General features: G+C 47.1%; 1 protein-coding gene across 1 annotated transcript in view; it reads left to right on the top strand.

The window, feature by feature from the left end:
- Positions 1–15,105, top strand: part of LTBP3 (latent transforming growth factor beta binding protein 3) — a 41,547-nt gene that overhangs the window by 24,266 nt on the left and 2,176 nt on the right. Inside the window, exons 12-25 of the mRNA XM_082202882.1 lie at positions 372–497; positions 633–767; positions 860–988; positions 2,698–2,817; positions 4,093–4,215; positions 5,089–5,211; positions 6,540–6,659; positions 7,396–7,524; positions 7,696–7,857; positions 8,798–8,881; positions 10,681–10,809; positions 12,120–12,257; positions 13,784–13,924; positions 14,511–14,672. Of these exons, the coding sequence (XP_082059008.1) occupies positions 372–497; positions 633–767; positions 860–988; positions 2,698–2,817; positions 4,093–4,215; positions 5,089–5,211; positions 6,540–6,659; positions 7,396–7,524; positions 7,696–7,857; positions 8,798–8,881; positions 10,681–10,809; positions 12,120–12,257; positions 13,784–13,924; positions 14,511–14,672 (1,821 nt within the window). The remainder of the gene's footprint in view (positions 1–371; positions 498–632; positions 768–859; positions 989–2,697; positions 2,818–4,092; positions 4,216–5,088; positions 5,212–6,539; positions 6,660–7,395; positions 7,525–7,695; positions 7,858–8,797; positions 8,882–10,680; positions 10,810–12,119; positions 12,258–13,783; positions 13,925–14,510; positions 14,673–15,105) is intronic.

Here is a 15,105-nt window from a genome sequence, read left to right as displayed (position 1 = left end):
CAGGGCTGCCTTCAGATGTCTTCTAAAAGTCTGGTAGTTGTTCTTCTCTTTGACATCTGGTGGGAGGGCGTTCCACAGGGTGGGTGCCACTACCGAGAAGGCCCTCCCACCAGATTCAGTGAGGTGACAGTTCAGTAGGGGGGTGTTTCCCACTGAAGCATCTGGTTGGCCACTGCAGAAAACAAGATGCTGACCTTTGGTCTGGTCCAGCCACTACCCCCCTCTTAGGTCTCTTTTAATGTAAGCCACTTGTAGGGAGTTAATGTGGAGGGTATAAGTAACAGGAACATGGTGAATGTGATATGATAAGGGCCTCCCATGTTTTAAAGCATATTTGTTTTCCCGTATCTCTCTCTCCCCGCACCCTGTAGAGACGGACATTTGTAAACTGAGACGCAATATTTGCGGCCACGGCGAGTGCATCCCTGCAAGCCCTGGCTACACCTGCCATTGTTACCAAGGATACCGCAGGCATCCCCAGCACAGGTATTGTGTAGGTAAGGGGCATTTTTCCTCAAATGCACGCACATCCCTTTTCCCACTCCCCGACAAGTTTGCTGCTTGGGAAAACCTTGCACCACTCAATTGCCCTTCCTCCGCCTTCCTCTCTCTCCCCCCCCTCTTCTCCCCAGATGTGAATGAGTGTGAGGTGGATCCTTGCGGTGGCAGCGGGAAGGGCGTTTGCATGAACACCGGCGGCTCCTACAACTGCCACTGCAACCGTGGCTACCAGCTGAAGGTCCACAAGGGAGTGCGGTCCTGCGTGGGTGAGACACTTGTGGGTCCTGGGGATGGTGAGAGGTTCCAGGGCCCGCCCTCCGCCCCACTCATGGCACCCCCCCCACTTCCCCCTTTCCAGATATTGATGAATGTGCCAAGCCCAAAGTCTGTGGGGACGGAGGATCCTGCATCAATTTCCCGGGACACTACAAGTGCGAGTGCCATGCAGGCTACAGGCTCAAGCCCTCCCGCCAGCTCCTCTGTGAAGGTAGTGGTTGGGGTTATGAGTGAGGGGTAGGGGTGGCAAGCACTGCAGAAATAAGGTTGCGTTTTGATTCAGTGTTTAGTCCTGGGAAATAAAATGGGGGGGGGGTTATGATAGCGTAACTGTCATCTACTGGTTGCATGCAGAGGAATTGTGGGAGGCAGTCTGTCTGTCCCCCACCCAGCAAACACCCTGGGGAAAATGGCTCAGAGACAGGGGACTGGTGGTGGGACACTGAGGAGAGGTCAGAGGTAGCAGACTGGGAGGAGTCAGAAGCTGAAGAGGCAACAGGGTTTAGTGAACAGGAAAATGCTGTGGCAGAGAGCAGATGAGGTAGGCTGTGCAAGAGTCCAGGGAGTCTCCCCCTCCTGCTGGGACCAGCTCCCTCCCCTCTGGTCTCTGAGCACGCACAGAGAAATGAGAAGAGCAGGACAAAGATTAGCAGCTTGAGACTGTGGGGGGGGGGACCCCGGAGAAGAGGAGCCTTAGAGAGGGGTGGGAAGGCTGAGGAGGCTGACTTCCGCGGAATTATTTAATTCTTTCTGTAGGTTTCCATTTGGTGGGACTGGTGTAGACAGTATCTTGTTTGCAAGGCAATTTAGAGCCAAAGCATAGGCCTGGGTTCACTTTGTTGAACCAGGCAGAGGGCCTTCTTGGTAGTGGCGCCCGCACTGTGGAACGCCCTCCCTTCACATGTCAAGGAAATAAACAGCTATCTGACTTTTAGAAGACATCTGTTTAGGGAAGTTTTTAATGTTTGATGTTGTCGCTTTTTTATTATTGTTATTGGTGTTCTGTTGGGAGCTGCCCAGAGTGGCTGGGGAAACCCAGCCAGATGTGTGGCGTATAAATAATAAATTATTGTAATATTATTCTGCCCTCTTAATTGCTTCTCACCGCTTCCAGTTTCCCTCTGGTGTCCCTTCTTTCCTTGCAATCTTGTTTTTGATTACAACCATCGTTCCCACCTCATTATGGTGGACTAACATGGAAAATTGCATTACCCAAAAAACTTACCTGGTACCCTTGTTTTCTGAAAGGAAGAACAAAGGCTACCTCTTTTGTCTCTCATTTTGGAGGAATTTTACGTAACAAAACAAAAACAAAAACTTTACATTTGCCTCTTCCACAAGCCTCTCAATAAATCTGGGATAAGTAACATCTAACTGGTTGAAATTTTTCCTTGACTTAATATACAGCTTCTTATTATTGGAACTCAGCTTCATTAGTAAAAAAGAAAGATATAAATGTGTTGTAACACTGTGGCACCAGATGGCGCTGTAGAGCTGGAATCAGAACTGAATGAAATTTTCCATGTTGAGCTATAAAATGGTTTGTAAAAAATCATTTTCAGAGCTGCATTTTTTCATAGCTGTGTAGATGCAGCCTTGGTACTCCTTGTTTCTCAAATGGTTTCAGCTAGGGGTTTATTCTGCATCTCTTGTAAGTCATCTGTGTCACACTTCTCGCTCCTTCCTTTCTTATGGTGATGGTACTCTCGACTTACCTGTCTGTACAGCATCTTGTGGCAAGCATCTAAGATAATCAGCTTTATTGTTTCTGCTTGTTAACGCAACTTCTCGTGCCAACCTGGGTTGGGTTGAGTTTTTATGGGTTTGTCTCATGAACCTCTGTTTTGTTATTTGGGCTACACTGATAAGTTAAAAAATAAAAATCCACAAACAAACAAATAAACCCCGTTTCCTTTCAAGATATTGATGAGTGCCTTGACCCTGGAACTTGCCCTGACGGGAAGTGTGAAAACCGTCCCGGCAGCTACAAATGCAGCCCCTGCCCGCCAGGCTTCCGGGGTCGAAATGGTGTGTGTGGAGGTAAGAAGCAAGGCCTGAGCCCTGCCTTAAGGCTTTGCTGGGCTCAGCCTCTTTTTCTCCTGGGCAGGCCAGCCCTGGTTTGGAAACCTTGCTGCTGATTTCCCCCTGCTTTATTTTTGATGCTGTTGCCATGACGAGAATCCGTATATTTTATCATGTAGTTCATAGTATTATAATTGCATTTGTATAATCATTTATATTTTTACGTTGGATAGATATTAGGGTGGGGCGATATCTGGGCAATATATCACCAGCTAAACATCCCCATATACCAATATATCACAATGTCTGAAATAAGGATGGAGCTATGTAGAGGCATGGGCTGGCTTCCTTTTTATTTCCTGCATTGTGATTTTTGCATAGCACACACACACACACACACACACACACACACACACACCAGGTCAGAAGTTACGAAACCGATATCATGATATGGCATAGCTGTCAACTTTTCCCTTTTCTTGCAAGGAATCCTATTCGGAATAAGGGAATTTCCCTTAAAAACCGGGAAAAGTTGACAGCCATGTGATATGGGCTTGAAACCAGTTTTGGACGATCTGTCGTTCAGCCCTAGATACTGTGAAGTGACATTTGTGCTGTAAACTGCCTTTTTATCAGGCTTCAGGGACTCGGCTTTCTCCCCTCTTCGGCAGTAGATAAGCAGAACAAAGCAAAAGGAGTCTCTTACCAGTTAGAGATTTTAATGATCACAGCGAGAGAACCAAGAATCCATTCCTAGGAATGAAGGTGCTCCCAATTAACGGTTCCACCCACTTCCCCACTAGTCACTCACATCACTACCGCATCTTGCAACCTGATCTCACAACCGCTGTGCTTTCTGTGCTGCCACCTTTTCTGCTCTCCTTGACCTTGCACTGAGCGGATGGACACCTTTCAGTTAAAGGGAGTCTGTTAACTCTCTCTCTCCCAGTTCTTCTTCTCCTAGCTCTTCACCACCCAGTACTTCACAACTTCTGTCTTCTGAACTATGTCCCTCTGCAAACCACTGTTCCAAATCTATACTGTCCCTCTGCTCCTGGGAAGATTCAGGATCCTGATCAGGAGCAGGGGTAGGTTCCCACCATTCCTCCTCAGTGCAGCCCTCCTCAGCACAGTCCCTGACACTTTTGGTCTTCTGAAGAAAGGTGGTGTATAAAAGACATAAATAATCAGACTAAAGAAGACCATTCCGTCCTCACAAAGCCCTCCAGCAGAGCTCTCCTTCCGTTGCTCAGGGCACAAGGAGTGAAGCTCCCTGGGTTACTCTCCCTGCAGATGTGAATGAATGTGCCGAGAGCACGCTCTGTAAACACGGCCGGTGTAAGAATGTTGACGGCTCCTTCCTCTGCATCTGTGACGACGGATTTGTCCCTGCACCCGATTCCCACAGCTGTCTTGGTAATTCCCTCACACCTCCCTGGTGCACGGAGCTTCCTGGTGGGAGGGAACCTGTACAGGCTGGTTTCTGTGATGTCACAGCAGCACAGCCAATGACAAGGGGGAGGCCAAGATGGTCACCCAAGCAGATTTAGTGCCACAAATCTTGGGTCCCACCCTAATGATCTGTTCACAGAGCACCATTTTTGAATAGCCCAGGAATTCTCATAGATGTCTAATGAAGCAGAATATTGGGAGATTCAGGACAGTTTAAAAAAGTCCGTCTTCACACAGACTGTGGAACTCACTTCCACCGGAGACAGTGATGGCCAACAGCTTGGATGGCTTTAAAAGAGGATTGGACAAATTCAAGGATTTCACCAGCTAATAACCACAACAGCTATTCTTGCCACAGTCAGAGGCAGTAGTGCTTTTGAATACCAGCTGCTAGAAACCACAGGAGGGGAGAGGGATCACAGGGTGGTTCATAACATAGACCTCTAGTTCGAACCTCTTGTCAGCCATGAAACTCAGTTTGTAACCTTGGGCCAGTCACTATTTCTCAGCCTAGCCAACTTCACAGGGCTGTTGTGAGAATAAGGTGGAGGGAGAAGCAGGGGAACCATGTATGCTTCCCTTGGCTACAGGGTGGGTGGGATAAAAAATGTCATAAAAGCAATGTTCCTGTCCAGGAAAGGACTTCCTTCCAATCTTGACTAGGCCAGAGATGGGGAATGATTGGCACTCCCAGGTATTGTTGGACTACAACTTCCTTCATCCCTAAGAACACTGGGCTGATGGGAGTTGTAGTCCCACAACATCTGGAAGGCTGGGAGAAGGCTGAGCGAGGCGGAAACACCGAAGAAGTGGGCTGATTTGTTTCTCTCCATGCAGATATCAATGAATGCGAGAATGGGTCTCTCTGTACCTATGGTTCCTGTGTGAACACCCTGGGATCCTTCAAGTGCCAGTGCCCCGTGGGTTTCCAGGCTGTGAAGGATGAGCCACGCTGTGAAGGTGAGAGCGGCCTGGGATTTTGTTTTTGGCTTGGATTATTGGACTAGTTTTGGATTCCACCAGCGACGCTGAGGAGGAGCATAAGGAAGTAGCTCCTTTGAGCTTGTGCAGAGTGCCTGAGGAGCTGAAGCCGTCCTCCCTGCATCACAGGCTTGAGACCCTCCTCTCCCTCTGTTTTCAAACACAATGAACCATGCTTCTGAAAGTTAGAGATGGGATTCTTTGGCTGTGTATTCCCTCCTGAGAACAAGGGGAGAGGTTTGCTTATGAAGAGGTTGGCTTGTGTGTGCGTTTTTGTACTCCCCACTAATGGCCAGCAGGACTGAGGCCCGAAATGCATGTTCAGTCCTGCAGGTCAGCCCTCAAGCACAAAAAGTGGTACCAGAGTATTGCAGATATTAATATTGTGCAGCTTGAAGTGACTGGATGCATAAAAGCTGACTTCTTTTGGAATGTAACATTGTTGAGACCCATCAGATATTATTTTAAAACTTTGCTCGCACAACTTTCTTCAGAACAGGACAAAAACTTCAAAGATGCATGCAAACAATTCCAGGCAAGATCCAGCACAGGCTCAGCATCTTAGAAATAAAAGATAATACCAAACAGGCCTATAAGCAAAGGTCTCTCTCTCGCCTTACAGCCTCCATTTTGTCTGGAGCTGTTTTCTCTTCAGGAGACTTTTTGACATATATTTACTCCCAAAGAGCCTGGGAACTAACACTCCACCACCCTTCCAAGATGGCAAATTTGCAATTCAACAGCTCACATGTGATATAAATTTAAACACCCCCAGTGTTAGCTAGCAGAGAACAACAACAGTTAATTATCAACTCATCAAGGTGCTTTGAGAGCTTAGTACACTCCAGTGGAATTTCCCCATTTCTAACCTTTTCAGCAACACACAAAGGCATTCTCTATTTCAGTGTCAATTAAACAATTACAGTGGTGCCCCGCAAGACGAAATTAATTCGTTCCGCAATTTTTGCCGTCTAACGAATTTTTCTTCTTGCGAAGCACGGTTTAAACGGCTTAACAAAGTCGCGAGACGTTTTCGTCTTGCGAAGCAAGCGCATAGGGGAATTCGTCTTGCGAGGCAAATCGCGAATGAAAAAACCTTTCGTCTAGCGAGTTTTTTGTCTTGCGAGGCATTCGTCTTGCGGGGCACCACTGTATACTTAACACAGAGGCGAGAACAATGCCGTTGAGCAGGTACCATGCTCCTTTTCATTCTGAGGAACCACAGCCAACCTCTTAGGCTTGGGACAAAGGGTGGGTTTTCCAGGTTTTCCAGGCAAGTACCTTCTCCTTTCCTCCTGTCCCTGCAGACCTGAATGAGTGTGACTTCCCAGCAGCCTGTGTTGGTGGTGAGTGCCTGAACACCTTGGGCTCTTACCAGTGCCTGTGCCGGGCCGGCTACCAGTTGGAGGGTGGTCGGAAGTGCCAAGGTGAGTGAGGCAGTTCACCTTATTGCAGATATTAATACTGCAGAGCTTGAAGCAACTGGATGCATAAAAAAACTGACCCCTTTTGGAATAAAACAATGTTTAGACCCATAAGTTTGATTCAGGCTTTACTTGCGGAGCTTTCTTTGAAACAGAACAAAAACATCAAAGATACATCCTGACAATTTCATGCAAAAACTTGTGCATGTCCTGCACAGGCCCAACATCTTATAAGGAATAAACAGACCTAGAAGCAAAGCTCTCTCTCTCTCACTCACTCACACTCTTTACAGCCTTCATTTTCCCTGGAGTTCTGTTCACTTTTGTAGAGGCCCATTTACACCTCCTTTGTTCTCTCTGTGGCCTTCACAGAAAGACTCACATACAAAAATAGAGACCCACAGCCTGACATGTGCATAGAGTTTAATACTATTTCTTTCATGTGATCTAAGCCAGGCATATGACAGAGAACAACAACAGTTACCAACTCATCCAGGTGCTTAGAGAGCTCTTCTTTCGCTTCAGTGGAATCTTCCAGTTGAACCCTTTCAGCAATACACATAGGCATTCTCCAGTTCAGTGTGAATTAAATAATTATACTTACTTAACACACCTTGCCAACAGTGGGCTTGGAATGGGGTGAGTGGGGGGGGGGGGACTGACTTCTGAGGCTCCAGGTTCTTGCGTCCCTGAGCAACTTGTGCCTGCAGCACCAACATGTGTGGCGTTGCCTCCCCAGATGTTGACGAGTGTGCGAAAGACCTTGACCTCTGCCAGCCGCACGGGGCCTGCGAAAACACTGAGGGGTCCTTCGTGTGCGTCTGTGATAATGGATTTGCTCCTTCTGAAGACCAACAGAGCTGCGAGGGTGAGCGTGGCACATGAGGGGGGTGGCGAGAGCACTGGGGGTGGGGGGAGAGCTTTTTCTTTCGCCAAGTGCCTCAGTCACGGTGGGTGAGAATCCGGCAGGCCTGAAAGAGGCGATGATTCTTTCTTGTGTGGAAGCGAGCGACTTTTCTCTCCCTCTCTTTCCCCTCAGAGCTGCCACACAACAAAAAGGAGTGCTACCTGAACTTTGACGACACCGTCTTCTGCGACAGTGTCCTCGCCACCAACATTACCCGCCAGGAGTGCTGCTGCTCGCTTGGGGCAGGCTGGGGAGACCATTGCGAAATCTACCCTTGCCCTGTGCTCAATTCTAGTAAGTCTGAGGGGACAGCTGCATGGAGGGTGTTTCGTTAAGAGATCTTGATAAGTGATGGTGACAGCTCCTCCTGTCACCTTTGAATACAGGGCAAGAACCATAGCTCGGTGGTAGAGCAGGACTTTGCAGGTCTGCGAAAGACTCCCACTATGAAAGTCTGGAGAGCTGCTGCCATTCAGTGTAGACCAGGCATGACCAAACTTGGCCCTCCAGCTGTTTTGGGACTACAACTCCCATCATCCCTAGCTAACAGGACCAGTGGTCAGGGATGATGGGATTTGTAGTCCCAAAACAGCTGGAGGGCCAAGTTTGGCCATGCCTGGTGTAGACAATACTGAGCTAAATGGACCAGAATTTGTATGAGGCAGCCTTTATACTTCTCCATTTCCTTGTACTGTTCCTCAGCAGACCAGCTTTTAGGGGAGAAGGGTTCCCCTAGCTCAGTGTTGGGGTATCCACTTCAGCTGCAGAAGACCCCAACATCTCCAGGGAAAAGCATTAGGTAGCAGCAGCTCTTGGGAATGATTCTGTTTTTCCCCTTTTCTTTCTTTTGTAAAGTACAGCAGTTATAACAGCAGGTGAAAATGAAAACAAAGCCATGCAATAGGCACGTAGAATAAGTGCATATGGATTAAGTACCCAAGTCCAAGTCATGAAAGAAAAAAGTTGTCTTCACATAAATAATATTTGTGCTATTCGATACTCTCTTCTCTGCCCGACACCTCCCCCTTGGAGCAGACAGTGTTGTGCTTGAAGGAGAAATGGTGCAAAATAGGCCTTCTTAGGATAGCAGAAAATCCCCAACTGCCAGCAAGGGATAAATCTTCCCAAGCAGGAAATGTTGCAGAGCAGGTGGCCCTGGGAGCCTGTACCTTTAGGCTGATGGTTATTTATTACCAGCTTTATATATATCTCTCTTTCTCCTCACTCCACATAGTTGAGTTCCATACTCTCTGCCCGGATGGCAAAGGCTTCATTCTGGATGACACCATCCTCAACTATGGCATCCCAGCACATCGTGGTGAGTCTTTTGAGCCATGACATACAAAGAGATGTCGTGTGTGTGTGTGTATCTTTATTTTCACTGGGTGGCTCACCTTGCCCCTACCTTTGACTCTCAGATGCTGTGTGACTCTGGCTCCCAGCAGACCCAGCCAGCAGAGCCCGTGATCAGGGATGATTTGAGTCTCTACTCCAAAGATTTGTTCAACCCAGAGGCACGGCAACTCAGGTCCAGGGCCAAAAATGACCCTCCTGCCCCCTCTGTCTGGCCTTCCAGATTCTCCCCAGACCACACCCTCCCCCTGACACCCTCCTCAGGTGCGTTTGCCTGGCTGGAATGTTTTCTTGGACTCTGAGGAAGCCTCTTGCTTGTCTGGGTGGAGAGATGTGGGGTCAAGATGCAAGGAAGGCTTTTGAGTGTCAGGAGTAGAGCCCAATGAACAAAGGGGTGAGTGCTCCTCCTGTTGCTCCACTCATGACTCCATTCCATGGCTCCTAGCTGAAGAAAAAAACACATGAATGAAAAATCTCTCTACGAGATTTTTACAGCCTGCATCTTCTGCATTATTTTTGTGTGTGTGTAAGGGAACCAAGTTATTTCTTTTTAAGTCTTTTGGAACCTTTTTCTTCTTTATTTTACCGCTAACGGATGGAGATTTGTAACTTCCTAAACTCTGTGAGTAAAATCTTCACTCATTTGCAAAGCTTACATGTCTAAAATATATTCCTAGCCTAAGTATTTTTGTGGGAAATGTTTGTTCAAAGGTGGATGAGGGCAGATGTAAAACCTAAGTTTTAATGGGCTTGGTAGCTATCACCACTGTGCTAACTGTTACGAGAGAGTAAGGCTCTCTTCCAAACCTTTCTCTCCAACATAAAGAGATCACAGATCTCTGTCCCTGATACTGGGCATGGTTTGCCCAATATGGTTTTGTGGGCCAAATTCAGACACCTGGTGGTCTAATGAGGTCCACAGGTTAGACATTCACCCCCATCCCCCTTCAATGTATCTGCCCTGTTCACCCAATATTCAGTAAATGGTTTCCACCGTACAGTATTAGGAACATAGTTTCATGTTTGTCTTCCCTCTTTATAACATAGGCAAGCTGCAGTCCCATAGTCACCTCTGAGTAAGTGCCACTAAAACAGTAGGACTTACTTCTGAGCAGACCAATAATTGCACTGTCTGCTTTGACATTACTGTGTCCTCATAGATACTTTGCTCTCCTGACCTCAGCAGCTGCATAATTTATATGTGCTGATTGCTCCATAACAGGGTTTCCTGGCTGGTGTCCAAGTCTGAATCACATTATAAAAACAAACATACAAACAACACATTTTTAAATAATCAATCAATCAATCAATCAATCAATCCAAAATAGTGAAACTTTCTCTCCACAACCATCCAGCTCAAACTTTGGGATATTCAGAATTACACCTAACTGTCAGATACTGCTTAAATGGTTATATATCCTTCACATTTACTGAAATGGTGATGATCTGGAAGTCTACGACTTTCCTTTGCATTTTACAATGTGCGTGCCGCCCGAGGCAGCTGCTTTGCCTCGCCTCACGGGTGAGCCGGCTCTGACGAAATGCAAATTCTCCCAACGATATGGAGAATTTTAGGGTTTCATTTGGAGCATGCCCTTCCCCAACCTGGCGCCCTCCGGAGGTTTTGAGCTATAATTCCCAGCAGCCACTGTTAGGACATGCGCTGAGGAAGGTTGCATTTGAGCCCCACAGGAATGATGCCTTGATTTGCTGGGTGGGTGAGGTTTCCCCGGATTAACAGCCTCTCCTCCCTTTTTGTTGCAGACATTGATGAATGCGCCTTATTTGGGGAGGAGATCTGCAAAGAAGGGAAGTGTGTCAACACTCAGCCTGGCTATGAATGTTACTGCAAGCAAGGCTTCTACTACGATGCAAACCTCTTGGAATGTGTCGGTAGGCAAGAGGGCCAAAAATGATGGGGAAAGCTGCAGGACTCCATGGGGGGGGGGTCCGTCCCCAAAAAACCCCTCAACAACTGTATCCAGATTTTCACTTTTGGAAATATGGCAATTCTAGTCTATTTTTGTGTGTGTGTCTTGTGGGTGACAACCTATCACCCAAAGCATAAAAACACCTTATACCATGAGCGTAGCCAGGATTTTTGTTGGGAGGACTTTTGTTAGGCAGAACCAATGTGATCGGTCAGTTAGTTAAGTATTTCTATTGTTTTACTTGATCTATGCTCATGCCTTATACTGAATCAGACCCTTGGTCTATCTATCTTATCTCAGCCTGTGCTTGGGTTTCTGGTTTTGTTGATGGTTATATTTCATTGTAGTATTTCACTTTGCGTATTTTGACATTAATTAATTAATAATGATAGGCAGGTAAGCGTGCAACTTTAGCAGGCTGCTTTCTTTCTTTTTTTAAAGACAGCAATATTTAGATTTCTGTCGCTACACCTTTTTAAGAAACACTGCATTTTGTTTTTAAAAGGCAAGTAACTGTTTCTAGCAAGGCACCCCTTTCGCTCACATTTATTTTTGATTTGGATTTGGTGTGGCCAATGGCTAGTACGATAACGTTATTCGGATCGGATTGTTTCTAGCTCAGCTTTTAAAAAATCTCTCGGAAAACAAGCAACACGTTGTGAAAGCAGTGTGTCATTTGGCAAAGGTTTGTAGCGAAGGGCGTGTGGAAGCTAAAAAGGTGTAACGGTAGGCCTTGAACGCTCAAGATATCCTGTGTGTGTCAACTTTTTAGAGAGGAGAGGGAAAAAGTCGCACTAAGTAGTATGATCTGCGCTCACATGAACTGCACCGCCATTCTTTTTGATACACACACACAGAGAGAGTGGTACCTCTGGTTACGAACTTAATTCGTTCTGGAGGTCCGTTCTTAACCTGAAACTGTTCTTAACCTGAGGTACCACTTTAGTAATGGGGCCTCCTGCTGTTGCCGCCATGCGATTTCTGTCCTCATCCTGAGGTAAATTTCTTAACCCGAGGTACTACTTCTGGGTTAGCGGAATCTGTAACCCGAAGTGTTTGTAACCTGAGGTGTTTGTAACCTGTATACAGTGGTTCCTCAGTCTACGAACTTAATTCGTTCCGGAAGCGTTCTTATACCAAGGTGCGCTTTCTGTACTGAGGCCTTGTGCCGCCAGAGCCCTTCCACTGTTCGTCTTCCGAGGCAAAGTTTGCTAAGTGTGTGTGGAATACAGAAACTGCAAGACCTGAATTCCAAACCTGTCTCTCTCCTAGATGTGGACGAGTGTTTGGACGAGTCGAACTGTGTCAACGGGCGTTGTGAGAACACGCGTGGGAGCTTCCGCTGCTCCTGCCCTGCCTCCACCACCTATGATTCCAACCGTAAGAAATGCATCCCGGCCAGTGAAGTTGGTGAGTCCGGCCCCTTCCATTCTTGAAAAGCATATGCTTGGTTTGCCCAGTGGACCTCTGAGCTGGAGGTTTGAGGCTGGTTTCTAACTGCTGCACGCTCTTAAGAAAGCCCCAGGATGCAGTGTTTGGGGGTTCCTAGTTTGGAGAAAAGGTGAATTAAGAGGTGACATGATAGACCATGGGTAGGCAAACTAAGGCCCAGGGGCCGGATCTGGCCCAGTCGCCTTCTCAATCCGGTCTGCGGACAGTCTGGGAATCAGCGTGTTTTTACATGAGTAGAATGTGCCCTTTTATTTAAAATGCATCTCTGGGTTATCTGTAAGGTCTGCCTGGTGTTTTTACATGAGCAGAATGTGCCCTTTTATTTAAAATGCATCTCTGGGTTATTTGTGGGGCATAGGAATTCGTTCATCCCTCCCCCCCAAAAAAATATAGTTCGGCCCCCCACAAGGTCTGAGGGCAGTGGACCGGCCCCCTGCTGAAAAGGTTTGCTGACCCCTGTGATATACTTTTATAAAACTATGCATGGCAAAGATATAAAATGGATAGAGAAAAGTCCCCCCCCCCCAACCTGGCTTACAACACTAGAACCCGCGGACAGCCTACAAAAGCTGAATGTTGGAAGATTCAGGACAGACCAAAGAAAGCCCTTCTTTATACAGCACATAGTTAAACTATGGAACTCACTCCCACAGGAGGCAGGTGACAGCCACCAACTTGGGTGGATTTAAAAGAGATTCGGACAGACAAACAGGCTATCGATGGCCTTCACAGTCTCTCTGCTTCCACAGTGGAGGCAGCAATGCTTTTGAATACAGTGGTGCCCCGCAAGACGAATGCCTCGCAAGACGGAAAACTCGCTAGACGAAAGAGTTTTCCGTTTTGGAGGTGCTTCGCAAACCAATCTCCTATGGGCTTGCTTCGCAATGTCTTGCGAGTTCCTGCTGGGTTTTTCCCCCTCCCCCCTTTTTTCTAAGCCACTAAGCCGCTTATCAGCTGATCCGATCAGCAGATAAGCCGCTAAAAGCTGCTAATAGCGCTAATCCGCTAATCCGTCAATGGGCTTGCTTCGCAAGACGAAAAAACCGCTAGACGAAGAGAATCACAGAACGGATTCTTTTCGTCTTACGAGGCACCACTGTACCAGTTGCTGGAAACCGCAGGGGAGGAGCAGGCTCTTGTGCTTAGGACCTGCTTGTAGGTTTCCTAAAGCCCTGGATTGGTCCCTCTGAGCCCAGGTTGCTGGACCAGATGAGCCATTCTCCTGATTCAGCAGGCTCTTCCTATGCTGAAGGAGTTCATTTCAAAGGCCACCTTGTTAAGAAGTTGGCTTTGCCAGTTTGAGTCTGGAAGAAAGACCTCTCACAGGGCAAAACCTCAGTAGCAACAGAAGGGTGGAAGATAACAAGAATACCGAGCAATTGGGGCTTGTGGGCTGTAGGGTTGAGAATAGGCTTGGGAGCAGGGACATGCATAAAGAGACCCATGTAGGAGTGAGCAGCTGGCTCCCTGGTTGTCGCCTGCAGATCTGGATGAGTGCCAGGACCCCAGGGTCTGCAAACTTGGGCACTGCACCAACACCATCGGCTCATTCTCCTGCGAATGCCCGCCTCCCTTGACCTTGGACCCCAGTGGCAAGGAGTGCCAGCTCCCAGAGACACAAGCAGGTCAGCTCGATTTATTTGCAGCATTTTTATACCCATCTAGTAACAAAAAGTTATTTGGTCAATGTGATTAAAGAACAAAAACAGAAAAACCCATAAAACACAACACTGACATAAAATTAAAAAAACAATGTTAAAGAACATTAGGATCAGATCAGAAATCTACAGAACGTTGAAAGCTTGTAGATTTAACATATAGAATAAGAGAACAAGAACATACGTTTAGAGAAGATTGGGAAACGTTTGTTGAGTATATTGGGGGGAAACTCTACATCTGAAAATGTTGGCAGCATTAAGATAAATTCAACAGTGTAAATAAGTTTTGATGGATGCAATAATGGAATACTGAATGGTTTAGGTTTTGTAAAATATGCAGGGATTAGTGATGTGCAAAATGAACCATGGAAAGAGAAGAAGGGAAGTCACTGATATTTTAAGGATGTTTAAATGAGTATTTTAAATTGTCAAGCAGAAAAATTAATAAAAAATTATATATATAGAAATACCTTTTTAAAAAACAAGAAAATCTCTGTGCGCAAATGGAACCGAACCTCAAGCCGCCCCACCCCTTCCTCTCCCCACTTCGCAGACAGGGTGACCGACCTTCGCGACGTCTGCTGGCAGCAGAGAGGGGAGGACGGGATGTGCTCCTCTCCGTTCAATGGCCAGCAGCTGAGCTACGAGGAATGCTGTTGCCGCTACGGCAAAGGCTGGGGCTACCACTGCCACGCCTGCCCACTGCGTGGCTCAGGTACCGTGAGCGCTGAGTTCATGGGGAGGGAATAGTGGGAGATGGGGGGTAGTTGGCTGAGGGGGAAAGTGCCCTTGAGCATTGAGGGTCTGACCTCTCCACACACCAGGAAGTTTATTGAGGCAGCCCAGAGTGTCAGCGTGAAACTATTTCCTTCAGCAATGTCTGGGCCCAGGAATCCTGAAAAGCAGCGTGCCTCTGAGCATGCAGAGTGAAGAGATTTAATTTATACCCCAAATCCAGCTCTTCTCAGTATGGGAGACATGGAACAGTATGGAAGATATAGGTGCCACTGAGCACACACAGAGTGCTTTCCATCTTCCCACCAAAGAAGAGCCTCTTACACATTTGGGGCTAGGCTATGAGCCCTGGCATATCCCACTCTTTCCCTATAATTATAACGCTTGTGCCCACTTTTTTTGCCTATCATTAT

This window comes from Podarcis vaucheri (assembly GCF_965113315.1).
Source record: "Podarcis vaucheri genome assembly, chromosome: 16".
In the NCBI taxonomy this organism is placed as follows: domain Eukaryota; kingdom Metazoa; phylum Chordata; class Lepidosauria; order Squamata; family Lacertidae; genus Podarcis; species Podarcis vaucheri.
This window is presented reverse-complemented; position numbering and strand designations above follow the sequence as displayed.